Genomic DNA, 18,829 nt, shown 5'->3' on the forward strand with positions numbered 1-18,829 from the left:
TCCACTGACCAGGTGGAACCAACAGCCATCTGGTTATATATCCACTGACCAGGTAGGACCAACAGCCATCTGGTTATATATCCACTGACCAGGTGGAAGCAACAGCTATGTGGTTATATATCCACTGACCAGGTGGAACCAACAGCCATCTGGTTATATATCCACTGACCAGGTGGAAGCAACAGCTATGTGGTTATATATCCACTGACCAGGTGGAACCAACAGCCATCTGGTTATATATCCACTGACCAGGTGGAACACATGGTTATATATCCACTTACCAGGTAGAACCAACAGCCATGTGGTTATATATCCACTGACCTGGTAGAACCAACAGCCATCTGGTTATATATCCACTGACTAGGTGGAACCAACAGCCATCTGGTTATATATCCACTGACCAGGTAGAACCAACAGCCATCTGGTTATATATCCACTGACCAGGTAGAACCAACAGCCATCTGGTTATATATCCACTGACCAGGTAGAACCAACAGCCATCTGGTTATATATCCACTGACCAGGTGGAACCAACAGCCATCTGGTTATATATCCACTGACCAGGTGGAACCAACAGCCATATGGTTATATATCCACTGACCAGGTGGAACCAACAGCCATCTGGTTATATATCCACTGACCAGGTGGAACCAACAGCCATCTGGTTATATATCCAGGTAGAACCAACAGCCATCTGGTTATATATCCAGGTAGAACCAACAGCCATCTGGTTACAGTGAGCCACCCGACAGACAGACTGACGTGGCTGTGTTTATAACCTGTGATAGAAGAGCTTGTTAACCTCTCTCTCTCCTCTCTCTCCAGGGCTGTGTCTATAACCTGTGATAGTAGAGCTTGTTAACCTCTCTCTCTCCAGGGCTGTGTCTATAACCTGTGATAGTAGAGCTTGTTAACCTCTCTCTCTCCAGGGCTGTGTCTATAACCTGTGATAGTAGAGCTTGTTAACCTCTCTCTCTCCTCTCTCTCCAGGGCTGTGTCTATAACCTGTGATAGTAGAGCTTGTTAACCTCTCTCTCCAGGGCTGTGTCTATAACCTGTGATAGTAGAGCTTGTTAACCTCTCTCTCCAGGGCTGTGTCTATAACCTGTGATAGTAGAGCTTGTTAACCTCTCTCTCTCCTCTCTCTCCAGGGCTGTGTCTATGTGAAGTGTCTGTCAGCAGAACACTCAGGGAAAGCCTTCAAGGCGCTACATGGCTCCTGGTTCGATGGTAAAATCACTTTTTAAAATATATTTTAAATGACTTTAGCAACAACAACACTAGTCTTTGATTGTCCTTCGTTGTCCTTCCGTCCTCTAATGAACCTTGTTGTTACCTGCTGACTTCCTTATTGTTGACCATTTTATCTCACCACCTGGATCAAAGCCAATAGCCCTTGTTTGCTAACTTTGAGCCAATAGCATTTTGTACTACTATTCATGTGGGGCTGTGATCATTGATACCGGATAAAATAGGAAGGATTTAAGAGATTTAGTCACATGGTTGGTTTTCATTGTCTCTCGCTCTCTCTCCCTACCTACTGCCCCCTCCTCTCTACCTACCTACTGCCCCCCTCCCTACCTACTGCCCCCCTAATACCTACTGCCCCCCTCCCTACCTACTGCCCCCTCCCCTACCTACCTACTGCCCCCCTCCCTACCTACTGACCCCCCCTCCCTACCTACTGCCCCCTCCCTACCTACTGCCACCCCCACTAGCCCCTACCTACTGCCCCCCTCCCTACCTACTGCCCCCCTCCCTACCTACTGCCTCCCCTCCCTACATACTGCCCCCTACCTACCTACTGCCTCCTCCCTACCTACTGACCCCCCATCCCTACCTACTGCCTCCCCCTCCCTACCTACTGACTCCCCTACCTACCTACTGCCCCCTCCCTACCTAATGCCCCCCCCCCTACTGCTACCCCCCCTCCCTACCTACTGCCTCCCCTCCCTACCTACTGCCCCCTCCCTACCTACCTCCCTACCCTCCTCCCTACCTACTGCCCCTCTCCTACCTACTGCCCCCTCCCCTCCCTACCTACTGCCCCCTCCCTCCCTATCCCTACTGCCCCCTCCCTACCTACTGCCCCTCCCTACCTACTCTCCCCACCTACTGCCCCCCTCCCTACCTACTGCCCCTCCCTCCCTCCTCCCTCCCTACCTACTGCCCCCTCCCTACCTACTGCCCTCCCTACCTACTCCCCCCTACCTACTGCCCCCTCCCTACCTACTGCCCCCCTCTACCTACTGCCCCCCCTACCTACTGCCCCCCCTCCCTACCTACTGCCCCTCCCTACCTACTCCTACTCCCTACCTACCCCCCCTCCCTACCTACTGCCCCCTCCCTACCTACTGCCCCCCTCCCTACCTACTGCCCCCCTCCCTACCTACTGCCCCCTCCCCTACTGACCCCTCCCCTCCCTACTGACCCCCCCCCCTCCCTACTGACTCCCTCCCCTCCCTACTGACCCCTCCCTACCTACTGCCCCCCCCCTCCCTACCTACCCCCTCCCTCCCCTACCTACTGCCCCCTCCCCTACCCTACTGCCCCCTCCCTACCTACTGCCCCCCTCCCTACCTACTGCCCCCCTCCCCCTCCCTACTGACCCCCTCCCTACCTACTGCCCCCCTCCCTACCTACTGCCCCCCTCCCTCCCTACCTACTGCCCCCTCCCTCCCCTACCTACTGCCCCCCCCCTCCCTACCTACTGCCCCCCTCCCCTCCCTACCTACTGCCCCCTCCCCTCCCTACCTACCTGCCCCCCTCACCTCCCTACCTACCCCCCCTCCCTACCTACTGCCCCCTCCCAGGTAAGCTGGTGACGGTGAAGTACCTGCGTCTGGACCGTTACCACCAGCGTTTCCCTCAGGCCCAGGGCTGTACCACCTCCCTGAAGCCCTCGAACACCTACATGAACACCATGTCCAGACTACGTCACCATACCAGCCCTGACACTAACTCTCTAGGCTTCTCCTGAGGGGGGGGGGGATTACCCCAGCCTCCCCTCTCCCTCAACCCCACCACACCAGCCCTGACACGAACTCTCTAGGCTTCTCCTGAGGGGGGGGGATTACCCCAGCCTCCCCTCTCCCTCAACCCCACCACACCAGCCCTGACACGAACTCTCTAGGCTTCTCCTGAGGGGGAGGGGGGGTAGATTACCCCAGCCTCCTCTCTCCCTCAACCCCACCACACGAACTCTCTAGGCTTCTCCTGGGGGGGGGGGGATTACCCCAGCCTCCCCTCTCCCTCTCCCTCAACCCCACCACACGAACTCTCTAGGCTTCTCCTGAGGGGGGGGGGGGGTAGATTACCCCAGCCTCCTCTCTCCCTGAACCCCACAGATACCACCACACCAGCCCTGACAGCTCCTTCTTACCCCTGTGTAACGGTCTCACCTCAACACAAGCCCCCTTTCCTTCAGTCTCCCCTTAACAAGCCTGGAGGTGATGGCAGCTGGGTGAACCGTCTGTCTCTCAGGGCTGGGTTGAACCGTCTGTCTCAACTCACAGGGCTGGGTTGAACCGTCTGTCTCAACTCACAGGGCTGGGTTGAACCGTCTGTCTCACAGGGCTGGGTGGAACCGTCTGTCTCAACTCACAGGGCTGGGTGGAACCGTCTGTCTCACAGGGCTGGGTTGAACCGTCTGTCTCACAGGGCTGGGTTGAACCGTCTGTCTCACAGGGCTGGGTTGAACCGTCTGTCTCAACTCACAGGGCTGGGTTGAACCGTCTGTCTCAACTCACAGGGCTGGGTTGAACCGTCTGTCTCAACTCACAGGGCTGGGTTGAACCGTCTGTCTCAACTCACAGGGCTGGGTTGAACCGTCTGTCTCAACTCACAGGGCTGGGTTGAACCGTCTGTCTCAACTCACAGGGCTGGGTTGAACCGTCTGTCTCAACTCACAGGGCTGGGTTGAACCGTCTGTCTCACAGGGCTGGGTTGAACCGTCTGTCTCACAGGGCTGGGTTGAACCGTCTGTCTCACAGGGCTGGGTGGAACACAGGGCTGGGTGGAACCGTCTGTCTCACACTGGGTGGAACACAGGGCTGGGTGGAACCGTCTGTCTCAACTCACAGGGCTGGGTGAACCGTCTGTCTCAACTCACAGGGCTGGGTGGAACCGTCTGTCTCAACTCACAGGGCTGGGTTGAACCGTCTGTCTCAACTCACAGGGCTGGGTTGAACCGTCTGTCTCAACTCACAGGGCTGGGTTGAACCGTCTGTCTCAACTCACAGGGCTGGGTTGAACCGTCTGTCTCAACTCACAGGGCTGGGTTGAACCGTCTGTCTCAACTCACAGGGCTGGGTTGAACCGTCTGTCTCAACTCACAGGGCTGGGTTGAACCGTCTGTCTCAACTCACAGGGCTGGGTTGAACCGTCTGTCTCACAGGGCTGGGTTGAACCGTCTGTCTCACAGGGCTGGGTTGAACCGTCTGTCTCACAGGGCTGGGTTGAACCGTCTGTCTCACAGGGCTGGGTGGAACCGTCTGTCTCACAGGGCTGGGTGGAACCGTCTGTCTCACAGGGCTGGGTGGAACCGTCTGTCTCAACTCACAGGGCTGGGTTGAACCGTCTGTCTCAACTCACAGGGCTGGGTTGAACCGTCTGTCTCAACTCACAGGGCTGGGTTGAACCGTCTGTCTCAACTCACAGGGCTGGGTTGAACCGTCTGTCTCAACTCACAGGGCTGGGTTGAACCGTCTGTCTCAACTCACAGGGCTGGGTTGAACCGTCTGTCTCAACTCACAGGGCTGGGTGGAACCGTCTGTCTCAACTCACAGGGCTGGGTTGAACCGTCTGTCTCAACTCACAGGGCTGGGTGGAACCGTCTGTCTCAACTCACAGGGCTGGGTTGAACCGTCTGTCTCAACTCACAGGGATGGGTTGAACCGTCTGTCTCAACTCACAGGGATGGGTTGAACCGTCTGTCTCAACTCACAGGGCTGGGTGGTCTGTCTCAACAACAGGGCTGGGTTGAACCGTCTGTCTCAACTCACAGGGCTGGGTGGGAACCGTCTGTCTCAACTCACAGGGCTGGGTTGAACCGTCTGTCTCACAGGGCTGGGTGGAACCGTCTGTCTCACAGGGCTGGGTGGAACCGTCTGTCTCACAGGGCTGGGTGGAACCGTCTGTCTCAACTCACAGGGCTGGGTTGAACCGTCTGTCTCAACTCACAGGGCTTGAAAACAAACAGGGCTTTGTTTTCTCTTTTAAGACTTGACTGTGGTTGTCCACAACCAATGGGCTGGACCACAGGAGTGGTGGGAGGCTTTAGACTGACAGTCCTGCAGTGTTTTTCTGTTGTAAAGACCAATCAGAGTTTTGAAAACAAAACTTTGTGTGAGAAAGCTGGAGATGAGTGACTCGCCGGTGCCCCGATGACACTATTTAATTATTTTGTTCTTTTTTTTTTTTTTTTGTATTACAAACTTTATGGATTTAAACAAGGAAACAAAACTTCCATTTCGTTCTAATGGCATATTTAAAAATATATATGAGAGGGAAACAACCCCACTTCTTTCTCTTGTCTCTCCATCCTCTCCTCCCTCCATCCTCTCCTCCCTCCATCCTCTCCTCCCTCCATCCTCTCCTCCCTCCATCCTCTCCTCTCCTCCCTCCCTCCATCCCCTTTTTTTAACGAGACTGGCCCCATGATTTTTCAAGGAGTTGAGTTGGGGGCTATACATTGAAATTGCTTTATGGTGCAGGTTAAAGTTAAAGCCTCTATTTAAGCTTTTGAATTTATACCAATAATCTGGATGTTTATTTCCTGGGGAATGTAATCCCTTATCGCATTTTCTTTAGTTTTTAGTCGAGCCGGCGGAGGAAAGGCAGGTTGGGCTGGTGACGGTGGCCTTCCTTTTGAATGATCTGTATCAATAAAGAAAAAACAAACTCTCTTTTCTTTTCTCTTCTCCTGCCTACTAGCTACAATACTCTTTTAACATACTGACTGCATCAGATTCTGTATCCAGAAGTGGAAGCGTTTGAGAGAGATTGGGAGGATAACTTGTTGCGAGACAGTGATTTTGGCAGGTGGTGTTGGTGCAATCCCCCCCGGGGGGGGGCCTACGTCTTCGATTGAAAGGAGTTTAGAGAAGAGGGGGGCTGATAACGTGGGCGATCAGTCAGTCGTCCATTTTGTATTTTTTTGGCTTCTTTGGTTTTCTGTCTTAACTCTATATTGGCGGCCATTTTAAGTATCTTTCCTCCCTCAAGCAGCCCTGGTCTAAAGTAGTGCACTACCCCTATGGACCCTGGTCTAAAGTAGTGCACTACCCCTATGGGACCCTGGTCTAAAGTAGTGCACTACCCCTATGGGCCCTGGTCTAAAGTAGTGCACTACCCCTATGGGACCCTGGTCTAAAGTAGTGCACTACCCCTATGGGACCCTGGTCTAAAGTAGTGCACTACCCCTGGACCCTGGTCTAAAGTAGTGCACTACCCCTATGGGGCCCTGGTCTAAAGTAGTGCACTACCCCTATGGGTCCTGGTCTAAAGTAGTGCACTACCCCTATGGGTCCTGGTCTAAAGTAGTGCACTACCCCTATGGGTCCTGGTCTAAAGTAGTGCACTACCCCTATGGGCCCTGGTCTATAGTAGTGCACTACCCCTATGGGACCCTGGTCTAAAGTAGTGCACTACCCCCTGGACCCTGGTCTAAAGTAGTGCACTACCCCTATGGGGCCCTGGTCTAAAGTAGTGCACTACCCCTATGGGTCCTGGTCTAAAGTAGTGCACTACCCCTATGGGTCCTGGTCTAAAGTAGTGCACTACCCCTATGGGCCCTAGTCTAAAGTAGTGCACTATATAGGGAATAGGGCTCTGGTCTATAGTAGTGTACTATATAGGGAATAGGGCTCTGGTCTATAGTAGTGCACTATATAGGGAATAGGGCCCTGGTCTATAGTAGTGCACTATATAGGGAATAGGGCCCTGGTCTATAGTAGTGCACTATAGGGAATAGGGCTCTGGTCTATAGTAGTGCACTATATAGGAATAGGGCTCTGGTCTATAGTAGTGCACTATATAGGGAATAGGGCCTGGTCTATAGTAGTGCACTATATAGGGAATAGGGCCCTGGTCTATAGTAGTGCACTATATAGGGAATAGGGCTCTGGTCTATAGTAGTGTACTATATAGGGAATAGGGCTCTGGTCTATAGTAGTGCACTATATAGGGAATAGGGCTCTGGTCTATAGTAGTGTACTACATTTACATTTAAGTCATTTAGCAGACGCCTTATCCAGAGCGACTATACAGGAATATGGCTCTGGTCTATAGTAGTGTACTATATAGGGAATAGAGCTCTGGTCTATAGTAGTGTACTATAGAGGGAATAGGGTTCATTTTTTGGACGCGAGCGAACACCTTTTTTCCTGCCATGTTGAAAGTCATTTCGACTTGTTTTGTTTATTTGTGGTTCTTTAATTGTATCCAGCCGTTGTTGTTGATTAAACGCAGACCTCACGTAATATTATTATAGTCGTGTCAGATATGATGCAGAGAGAACACGCCAAACCAGTTGTGTGTTTTTATAGATGTGTAACGCGGAAATAAAAATGTTTTTTAAATGCAGAATTGAGAAAGAATAAGAATAAGAAATAAGCTGATTCACAATAATTTAAACACTGTTTTTAGTTTAAAGTACAAAGCTACACGTGTCCGTGTTCCAAACACCTCTTTTCAACCCAAAGTAGTGTACTATTTAGGAGAATAGGGTGCCATTTTGACCCCCCCCCCCCAATTATTCCACCCACCTGTTGTGTCTAAATGGAGACTGTGTAAAGTCCTGAATGATTTGCACGTGAGCTGGATTTTATGTTGTCGTCAAACTATCAACACATTCATAATGCTTCAAGATCAAAGGAATCGCCACCATTAAGATTATTTGTATATTGTGTTATGGGGGGGGATGGGGGGCGGAGGGTGCTGTGTGAAGTTGAAAGTGGGGTTGCTGTAAGTTGTACAAAATGATGCACATTTATAAAATAAAACATGTTTTAATGAACCTGGTGCAGTCCTTTCCCCCTGCAGCAGTTATTGACCTGGTTGTGCCTTAACTTTGTGCTTTAAAACAAACAACAACTAACAGCTGTCACTGCATTACTGGAGATTGTCTTGGTTTATTAAAGTGGTATAATCATTGGTTAAAGGGAACGTGGGGTCAGAAAGAAAGAGCTTTATTACAAATGTGTTTTCTTGGAAAGTTTTTTTTTTTTCTCTCGTTCTGGACAACACCGAGGATGGGGTGTTTTCGTAGGTGTGTGTGTCCAACAATATGCTTTCCTGCCCCCCCACCAGAGTTCGTCCCCAAATGTAGTGCACTACTTTTGACTCGAGCCTTATGGTGACCAGGGTGCCAGTTGGGGACAAACTCTGGTGGGGGGGCTGTAAAGCATATTGTTGGACACACACACCTACGAAAACACCCCATCCTCGGTGTTGTCCAGAACGAGAAGAGACATTTTTTAATTTTTTTTATTTATTTAAAATTCAAGTCCGGTTGTTGTTTGGGTCGTCAAACGTGGGTAGTTTAAAAAAATGTTTAGATACTTTCTGCTTTTCTCTCCTTCCCATTTCCAGAATGCCCTTTTCACATTTAAACAGTTGTATTCCACTGCACAGAGCTGAATATGTACAAAATAAACAACGTTCAAAATGGAAGCCAGCTTTTTTTTTTTTTGCTGACTGCACTTCCCTGTGTGGTGCATCATGGGTAATGGTGATCTTTAAAAAATATTTTTTTCGTAATAATTGTCACCAACCTGATGGTGAATACCAGTGATGCACCCAAAGGTTGTTTTTCTTCTTAAGAAATGATATGAGACTGTATAAAGTGACTAAATGTACATGTTTGGTCTGTGTGTGCGGCTTACAAAAAAAAACCCACACATTTTCCAGAAATCCCAGTTTTAAAAGGAATTCGGTGTGTTCTGCTTATTCCCTCTTAATTCCGGCTATCTTCCAACCGACATTTCTGGGGAATTTGGGGTAAAGTTTCCAGAATTTTCTAAACCTATCTGTGTGGCACTTCTCTACGGTCCAAGGTGACGCTTGCTGCTTCAACTACCAGCTGCTCCCCCCTTAAAGGACATTTATTTCTCTGATTTATGTAAACGTTGTACATTTTTATATTTGTAATATGTATTATTATTATATGCAGAAGACGTTTAATTCCTATTGCATCGTTCACATTGACCTATCACGACCCCCCCTTCAAGTCACATGACGCTAAAGGTGTCCAATAATGTCCAGACATTTTAAAAGGTTCAGATGTTTTTAATGTAATTGGTCATTTAATTGTCTTGTTAAAAAAATATAAAAAATGGCTCTGATTAAAGATGATTTCTTCTTCGTCATAATTAGACTTGCATGTTTTATAATCAGTCGTGCAGTGAAGACTGCTAATGGTGTGTGTGTGTGTGTTTCTGTGTATACATCTTCTCCTATATGGAAATGGAACGTGTCCTGTGTGTGTGTGTGTGTGTGTGTGTGTGTGTATTGTTCCACAGCTTTCTGCATCTTCTCCTATATGGAAATGGAACCCAACCTACCCCCCCAAATCTCTCAGTGCAAAACCTGTCCAACAGCTGTGCCTGTGTCCACTATGCATCCTGACCCACCAATTGAGGTGTCTGAGTCAACCTACCATGGGTGGGGGGGGGGGGGGACTCTGACCAAAAATGTAACTCAAAACAGACAATGTAGATTTGAGTCTGGGCTCCTGTTACCCATTTTAGGAATTGTACGGTATAATAATGAAATGATGTGTAACACTACAAACCATAGGGGGTCCAGACCCACAGTCTGGGAACCACTGCTCTAAAGAGTGGAAACCATAGGGGGTCCAGACCCACAGTCTGGGAACCACTGCTCTAAAGAGTGGAAACCTCTGCTCTAAAGAGTGGAAACCATAGGGGGGTCCAGACCCACAGTCTGGGAACCACTGCTCTAAAGAGTGGAAACCATAGGGGGTCCAGACCCACAGTCTGGGAACCACTGCTCTAAAGAGTGGAAACCATAGGGGGGTCCAGACCCACAGTCTGGGAACCACTGCTCTAAAGAGTGGAAACCATAGGGGGTCCAGACCCACAGTCTGGGAACCACTGCTCTAAAGAGTGGAAACCATAGGGGGTCCAGACCCACAGTCTGGGAACCACTGCTCTAAAGAGTGGAAACCATAGGGGGTCCAGACCCACAGTCTGGGAACCACTGCTCTAAAGAGTGGAAACCATACGGGGGTCCAGACCCACAGTCTGGGAACCACTGCTCTAAAGAGTGGAAACCATACGGGGGTCCAGACCCACAGTCTGGGAACCACTGCTCTAAAGAGTGGAAACCTCTGCTCTAAAGAGTGGAAACCATAGGGGGGTCCAGACCCACAGTCTGGGAACCACTGCTCTAAAGAGTGGAAACCATAGGGGGTCCAGACCCACAGTCTGGGAACCACTGCTCTAAAGAGTGGAAACCATAGGGGGTCCAGACCCACAGTCTGGGAACCACTGCTCTAAAGAGTGGAAACCATAGGGGGGTCCAGACCCACAGTCTGGGAACCACTGCTCTAAAGAGTGGAAACCATAGGGGGGTCCAGACCCACAGTCTGGGAACCACTGCTCTAAAGATTGGAAACCATACGGGGTCCAGACCCACAGTCTGGGAACCACTGCTCTAAAGAGTGGAAACCATAGGGGTTCCAGACCCACAGTCTGGGAACCACTGCTCTAAAGAGTGGAAACCATAGGGGTTCCAGACCCACAGTCTGGGAACCACTGCTCTAAAGAGTGGAAACCATAGGGGGGTCCAGACCCACAGTCTGGGAACCACTGCTCTAAAGAGTGGAAACCATAGGGGGGTCCAGACCCACAGTCTGGGAACCGCTGCTCTAAAGAGTGGAAACCATAGGGGGGTCCAGACCCACAGTCTGGGAACCCCTGCTCTAAAGAGTGGAAACCATAGGGGGGTCCAGACCCACAGTCTGGGAACCACTGCTCTAAAGAGTGGAAACCATAGGGGGGTCCAGACCCACAGTCTGGGAACCACTGCTCTATTCTATTCTAACAGTGCTATTCTATTCTAACTCACTATTCTAACCGTGCTATTCTATTCTAACTCACTATTCTAACAGTGCTATGCTATTCTAACTCACTATTCTAACAGTGCTATGCTGTTCTAACTCACTATTCTAACCGTGCTATGCTGTTCTAACTCACTATTCTAACCGTGCTATGCTGTTCTAACTCACTATTCTAACCGTGCTATGCTATTCTAACTCACTATTCTAACAGTGCTATTCTAACTCACTATTCTAACCGTGCTATTCTATTCTAACTCACTATTCTAACCGTGCTCTGCTATTCTAACTCACTATTCTAACAGTGCTATTCTATTCTAACAGTGCTATTCTATTCTAACAGTGCTATGCTGTTCTAACTCACTATTCTAACTCACTATTCTAACAGTGCTATGCTATTCTAACTCACTATTCTAACAGTACTATTCTAACAGTGCTCTGCTAATTCTAACTCACTATTCTAACAGTGCTATTCTATTCTAACAGTGCTCTGCTAATTCTAACTCACTATTCTAACAGTGCTATGCTATTCTAACTCACTCTTCTAACAGTGCTATTCTAACAGTGCTCTGCTAATTCTAACTCACTATTCTAACAGTGCTATTCTATTCTAACAGTGCTATGCTGTTCTAACCGTGCTATTCTATTCTAACTCACTATTCTAACAGTGCTATGCTATTCTAACTCACTATTCTAACAGTGCTATTCTAACAGTGCTCTGCTATTCTAACTCACTATTCTAACAGTGCTATGCTATTCTAACTCACTATTCTAACAGTGCTATTCTAACAGTGCTCTGCTAATTCTAACTCACTATTCTAACAGTGCTATTCTATTCTAACAGTGCTCTGCTATTCTAACTCACTATTCTAACCGTGCTATTCTATTATGTTCCAGTCTATTTCTCATTGGACTCGCTTTCCAATCTGCTGTAGTAACAATCCATTGTAATAGTCCGTGTTTCCAGGCACGAGAGCCAGTAGTGAGATAACTCATTTAAATAGTCTGCTAGTTTGGCTTTAAATAGACTGCTAGTTTGGCTTGATCCTACTGTATGGACTCAACTTCGCGTAATCTGATTTTGCTCGTGTTCATATTTGGAGATATGTGCCTGTGGCGCTGGAATCTATCCCACAATGCACCAGTCATTACCTAACTAAGAAGTCCACAGTAGGCACTATAGTGGCAAGCTGCAAAGTCGAAATTGCCATAAAAATCGTGAAAAATGTATGAAAACGTCAATTCGCTTTTTTTGCTCTTCATTTAAGCGTAGGTCAGGCACACGTCTAGGAGTATGGGTTAATGTTAGCGTCGGTTTTGAAATCCGATTTTTAAAGAAGATAAAATTGTAGAACTTCCGGGTTTTGCAGCTTGGCCATATAGTGCCAACCCCTCAGACAGGCCAGCGGCGTGTTCTCCGTTTCTCTCGTGCCACTGAGTTGTGTTCACAGCTAATGCACGGACACGGGACGGGACCGCCCGTCTGCCAGTGGGTCTGCGTTACTTTGTTGTCCCTGCTACTTTTTACAGGTATGTGAACGACATTTCGATTCGTAGTTGATTTACTAACTGTTGCAATAGCATGATAAATATTGGAGTCTGTCGTTTTTTAAATGTCATTTTGTTTCCAGAGTTTTCTGCTCGGGGAAAGTGGCGCTTGTTGACCGTCCCAGTGTCCATAATAAACAATGTCCTTGTCATTTTATAGCCCAGCTAACAATACGGGCTCGTTTTGAGTGGGACACCGGTTGCTGAAATAGCCTATTCAGTTCTAATACACAGTCATGCACTTGTAGGCTAAAATGTTGCCTTTTACTGTAAAGACATTGACACTTGAACGTGACAACAGTTCTTGGTTGAATACATTATATTAAAAAGGTAAACAAGTGTTGTATCCTGCGTCAGTGTAATCGGATACATTAGAAACCTCGCTAGTTATGTTACAGTAAGTTAATAGACCAAACGTTACAGAACAGCTGACCACTTGACTGTAGTCTATACGGACTGTAGTCTATACGGACTGTAGTCTATACTGACTGTAGTCTATACTGACTGTAGTCTATACTGACTGTAGTCTATACGGACTGTAGTCTATACAGACTGTAGTCTATACTGACTGTAGTCTATGCTGACTGTAGTCTATGCTGACTGTAGTCTATGCTGACTGTAGTCTATGCGGACTGTAGTCTATACGGACTGTAGTCTATACGGACTGTAGTCTATGCGGACTGTAGTCTGTACGGACTGTAGTCTGTGCGGACTGTAGTCTGTGCGGACTGTAGTCTGTGCGGACTGTAGTCTGTGCGGACTGTAGTCTGTGCGGACTGTAGTCTGTGCGGACTGTAGTCTGTGCGGACTGTAGTCTGTACGGACTGTAGTCTGTACGGACTGTAGTCTATGGCAGTTTTAATGTGGCGCACTTGTCAGCCTTTGCTTATGAAGGCAAAACGCTACTAGAAATACCTTGAACCAAGTGTAATGTCAGTTCATTCACTACAGCCTCCGTTATAAGCATAGTTGGTAATAAACCACAGCATGAGTATTTAGAAGAACACACGCCTACTGTATTATATTCTTATTATTGACTGGCTGAGAGTTCATTCTTCATGTGTAAGAAGTGGTGTTTCACCTTGAGTTGGATGCCAGTCAAACCCATAATAAATATTCACAGAAATTCTTGAATTAGAATAATTATGTGGTCAGACCATCCAGGAGATGGTTATGAGGATCGACTTTACCGACCTACACAGTTACTAGGTCTGGAAAACCTTCTCTTATCCGTAGGGTTTTCAGAGGTTAGCTTCGCCACGGTTAGCTGCGTGGGAACTACAATATCCACGCTGTGTTTTAACATGTAGAAACGTCAGTAAATATTGCTTGTGAAACGTTTTTCCAATCACATGCTGATAATACCCTTATCTTTTCATAACAGCGAAAAATCTACTTACTGTGGCAGTTTAGCCCCAGATCCATATGCTGTCTCCGGATGACTGCACTTCCTCCTCAGTTAGCTTACGCACAGGTGTTTAAAGCATGCTATTTATCCCAGGTGGCCACCTCTGTCTTCCCTAAACAAGCTGTGGGAACCGTAACCCTATAAAAGTGTGTTGTAATTTAACCATTGTTTAAAAAAATATAAATTTCTCTCAGTTTACAAAACTGTACCGCAAGTTTTATTGAACCTTTATGTATTAACTAGGCAAATCAGTTAAAGAATAAATTCTTATTTACAATGATGGGATAACCCGGCCAAACCCGCACGACGCTGGGCCAAACCCGCACGACGCTGGGCCAAACCCGCACGACGCTGGGGCAATTGTGCGCCGCCCTATGGGGACTCCCAATCACGGCCGGATGTGATGCGGCCTGGATTCGAACCAGGGACTGTAGTAATGCCTCTTGCACTAAGATGCAGTGTCTTTGACTGAGTTCAGAACGAGTGTCGGGGCTCGTTAAAAAAATCCCCCAACCAGCGACTGACGATAGTATCCAGATGCTGCTGGAAGTGGTGTTGGAGGGCCAGTAAGAGGCACTCTTTCCTCTGGTCTAAAACATATCCCAATGCCCCAGAGCAGTGATTGGGGACACTGCCCTGTGTAAGGTGCTGTCTTTCGGATGGGACGTTAAAACGAATGTCCTGACTCTCTGAGGTCACTAAAGGTCCCGTGGCACTTATCGTAAGAGTAGGGGTGTTAACCACGGTGTCCTGGCTAAATTCCCAATCTGGCCTTCATACCATCGTGGTCACCTAATCGTCCCCAGTTTACAATTGGCTCATTCCTCCCCCTCCTCTCCCCTGTAACTATTCCCCAGGTCGTTGCTGTAAATGAGAACGTGTTCTCAGTCAACTTACCTGGTAAAATAAAAATAGGTACTTAAGCAGTTGGAGTCCATGAATGGAATACACAGTTACCCGGTTACCAGGTTACCAGGTTACCAGGTTACGCCGCCCAGTTCTAACCGGTCTGTAATGTCACTCATTTACATTAATATAGTAGTAACAAAGCCATTAAAACTTCATAAAATCACCACTAATCAACTATCAAAATGTGCAGCATCATTCACCACTAACACAAGGTTGCTGTTTGGTTGGCTGTGGTCTGTCGTCTCTGTCATTATTTGGCAGCACATCCTACCCATTAGAGGGCTTGGACTGTTAGCTTGGATAGCCCAGTCCTTCTAAAGAGGGTTTGGATCGTTAGCTTGGATAGCCCAGTCCTTCTAAAGAGGGCTTGGACTGTTAGCTTGGATAGCCCAGTCCTTCTAAAGAGGGCTTGGACTGTTAGCTTGGATAGCCCAGTCCTTCTAAAGAGGGTTTGGATCGTTAGCTTGGATAGCCCAGTCCTTCTAAAGAGGGTTTGGACTGTTAGCTTGGATAGCCCAGTCCTTCTAAAGAGGGCTTGGACTGTTAGCTTGGATAGCCCAGTCCTTCTAAAGAGGGTTTGGATCGTTAGCTTGGATAGCCCAGTCCTTCTAAAGAGGGTTTGGATCGTTAGCTTGGATAGCCCAGTCCTTCTAAAGAGGGTTTGGATCGATAGCTTGGATAGCCCAGGCCTCCTAAAGAGGGTTTGGACTGTTAGCTTGGATAGCCCAGGCCTTCTAAAGAGGGTTTGGATCGTTAGCTTGGATAGCCCAGTCCTTCTAAAGAGGGCTTGGACTGTTAGCTTGGATAGCCCAGTCCTTCTAAAGAGGGTTTGGATCGTTAGCTTGGATAGCCCAGTCCTTCTAAAGAGGGTTTGGACTGTTAGCTTGGATAGCCCAGTCCTTCTAAAGAGGGCTTGGACTGTTAGCTTGGATAGCCCAGTCCTTCTAAAGAGGGTTTGGATCGTTAGCTTGGATAGCCCAGTCCTTCTAAAGAGGGTTTGGACTGTTAGCTTGGATAGCCCAGTCCTTCTAAAGAGGGCTTGGACTGTTAGCTTGGATAGCCCAGTCCTTCTAAAGAGGGTTTGGATCGTTAGCTTGGATAGCCCAGTCCTTCTAAAGAGGGTTTGGATCGTTAGCTTGGATAGCCCAGTCCTTCTAAAGAGGGTTTGGATCGTTAGCTTGGATAGCCCAGTCCTTCTAAAGAGGGTTTGGATCGTTAGCTTGGATAGCCCAGTCCTTCTAAAGAGGGTTTGGATCGAAAGAGGGTAGCTTGGATAGCCCAGGGGTTTGGACTCCTAAAGTCCTTCTAAAGAGGGTTTGGACTGTTAGCTTGGATAGCCCAGGCCTTCTAAAGAGGGTTTGGACTGTTAGCTTGGATAGCCCAGTCCTTCTAAAGAGGGTTTGGATCTGTTAGCTTGGATAGCCCAGTCCTTCTAAAGAGGGTTTGGACTGTTAGCTTGGATAGCCCAGTCCTTCTAAAGAGGGCTTGGACTGTTAGCTTGGATGGCCCAGTCCTTCTAAAGAGGGTTTGGACTGTTAGCTTGGATAGCCCAGTCCTTCTAAAGAGGGTTTGGATCGTTAGCTTGGATAGCCCAGTCCTTCTAAAGAGGGTTTGGACTGTTAGCTTGGATAGCCCAGTCCTTCTAAAGAGGGTTTGGACTGTTAGCTTGGATAGCCCAGTCCTTCTAAAGAGGGTTTGGACTGTTAGCTTGGATAGCCCAGTCCTTCTTAAGAGGGTTTGGACTGTTAGCTTGGATAGCCCAGTCCTTCTTAGTCCTTCTAAAGAGGGTTTGGACTGTTAGCTTGGATAGCCCAGGCCTTCTAAAGAGGGTTTGGACTGTTAGCTTGGATAGCCCAGTCCTTCTAAAGAGGGTTTTGGATTGTTAGCTTGGATAGCCCAGGCCTTCTTAATTAAGAGGGTTTGGATTGTTAGCTTGGATAGCCCAGGCCTTCTTAATTAAAAAGAGGGTTTGGAGTGTTAGCTTGGATAGCCCGGGCCTTCTTAATTAAGAGGGTTTGGACTGTTAGCTTGGATAGCCCCCTAGGCCTTCTTAATTAAGAGGGTTTGGATTGTTAGCTTGGATAGCCCAGGCCTTCTTAATTAAGAGGGTTTGGATTTTGTTGTTAGCTTGGATAGCCCAGGCCTTCTTAATTAAGAGGGTTTGGACTGTTAGCTTGGATAGCCCAGGCCTTCTAAAGAGAGGGTTTGGACTGTTAGCTTGGATAGCCCAGGCCTTCTTAATTAAGAGGGTTTGGACTGTTAGCTTGGATAGCCCAGGCCTTCTTAATTAAGAGGGTTTGGACTGTTAGCTTGGATAGCCCAGGCCTTCTTAATTAAGAGGGTTTGGACTGTTAGCTTGGATAGCCCAGGCCTTCTAAAGAGGGTTTGGACTGTTAGCTTGGATAGGCCTTCTTAGGCCTTCTTAATTAAGAGGGTTTGGACTGTTAGCTTGGATAGCCCAGGCCTTCTTAATTAAGAGGGTTTGGACTGTTAGCTTGGATAGCCCAGGCCTTCTTAATTAAGAGGGTTTGGACTGTTAGCTTGGATAGCCCAGGCCTTCTAAAGAGGGTTTGGACTGTTAGCTTGGATAGCCCAGGCCTTCTTAATTAAGAGGGTTTGGACTGTTAGCTTGGATAGCCCAGGCCTTCTAAAGAGGGTTTGGACTGTTAGCTTGGATAGCCCAGGCCTCCTCAATTAAGAGGGTTTGGATGGTGCTTGCCTACGGAGCTGTGAGGGGAACGGCACCTCAGTACCTACAGGCTCTGATCAGGCCCTACACCCAAACAAGGGCACTGCGTTCATCCACCTCTGGCCTGCTCGCCTCCCTACCACTGAGGAAGTACAGTTCCCGCTCAGCCCAGTCAAAACTGTTCGCTGCTCTGGCCCCCCAATGGTGGAACAAACTCCCTCACGACGCCAGGACAGCGGAGTCAATCACCACCTTCCGGAGACACCTGAAACCCCACCTCTTTAAGGAATACCTATGATAGGATAAGTAATCCTTCTTAACCCCCCCCCTTTAAGATTTAGATGCACTATTGTAAAGTGACTGTTCCACTGGATGCCATAAGGTGAATGCACCAATTTGTAAGTCGCTCTGGATAAGAGCGTCTGCTAAATGACTTAAATGTAATGTAAAATGTAGCCCAGGCCTTCTAAAGAGGGTTTGGACTGTTAGCTTGAATATCCCAGGCCTCCTTAATTAAGAGGGTTTGGATAGGATGGCCCTCTCCTTCAGCAGTTATTGTTCATTGTGTCCAAAACAAAGGCTACTTGGCACAATAACCACTGCTTGCCTGCCTGCTGTGTTCAGTCCCAATGCTGCCATTCTACTACTGCATCAACATACTGTAGTTATTAGCCATGGTAACATATTGTAGTTATTAGCCATGTTGTAGTCATTAGCCATGTCGACATAGCCGTTAGCCATGTGGACATACTGTAGCCATGTGGACGTACTGTAGCCGTTAGCCACGTGGACGTACTGTAGCCGTTAGCCGCGTGGACGTACTGTAGCCGTTAGCCGCGTGGACGTACTGTAGCCGTTAGCCGCGTGGACGTACTGTAGCCGTTAGCCGCGTGGCCGTACTGTAGCCGTTAGCCGCGTGGCCGTACTGTAGCCGTTAGCCGCGTGGACGTACTGTAGCCGTTAGCCGCGTGGACGTACTGTAGCCGTTAGCCGCGTGGCCGTACTGTAGCCGTTAGCCGCGTGGCCGTACTGTAGCCGTTAGCCGCGTGGCCGTACTGTAGCCGTTAGCCGCGTGGCCGTACTGTAGCCGTTAGCTGCGTGGACGTACTGTAGCCGTTAGCGTGGCCGTACTGTAGCCGTTAGCCGCGTGGGGCCGTACTGTAGCCGTTAGCCGCGTGGCCGTACTGTAGCCGTT

The 18,829-nt window shown here is 48.4% G+C and overlaps 1 protein-coding gene across 2 annotated transcripts in view; it reads left to right on the top strand.

Annotated features, from left to right (window-relative positions):
- Nucleotides 1-3,959, top strand: part of LOC124020272 (inner nuclear membrane protein Man1-like) — a 29,218-nt gene extending 25,259 nt beyond the window's left edge. Inside the window, exons 10-12 of one of the 2 annotated variants that reach the window (XM_046335618.1) lie at nucleotides 1,152-1,230; nucleotides 2,814-2,983; nucleotides 3,065-3,959. In XM_046335618.1, the coding sequence (XP_046191574.1) occupies nucleotides 1,152-1,230; nucleotides 2,814-2,980 (246 nt within the window). In that variant the 3' untranslated portion in view covers nucleotides 2,981-2,983; nucleotides 3,065-3,959. Of the gene's footprint in view, nucleotides 1-1,151; nucleotides 1,231-2,813 lie in introns of both variants that reach the window. The other variant, XM_046335617.1, reaches the window with a different exon arrangement.
- Nucleotides 3,960-18,829: the final 14,870 nt, after the last annotated feature.

The sequence above is a fragment of the Oncorhynchus gorbuscha genome, unplaced genomic scaffold, assembly GCF_021184085.1.
Source record: "Oncorhynchus gorbuscha isolate QuinsamMale2020 ecotype Even-year unplaced genomic scaffold, OgorEven_v1.0 Un_scaffold_797, whole genome shotgun sequence".
In the NCBI taxonomy this organism is placed as follows: domain Eukaryota; kingdom Metazoa; phylum Chordata; class Actinopteri; order Salmoniformes; family Salmonidae; genus Oncorhynchus; species Oncorhynchus gorbuscha.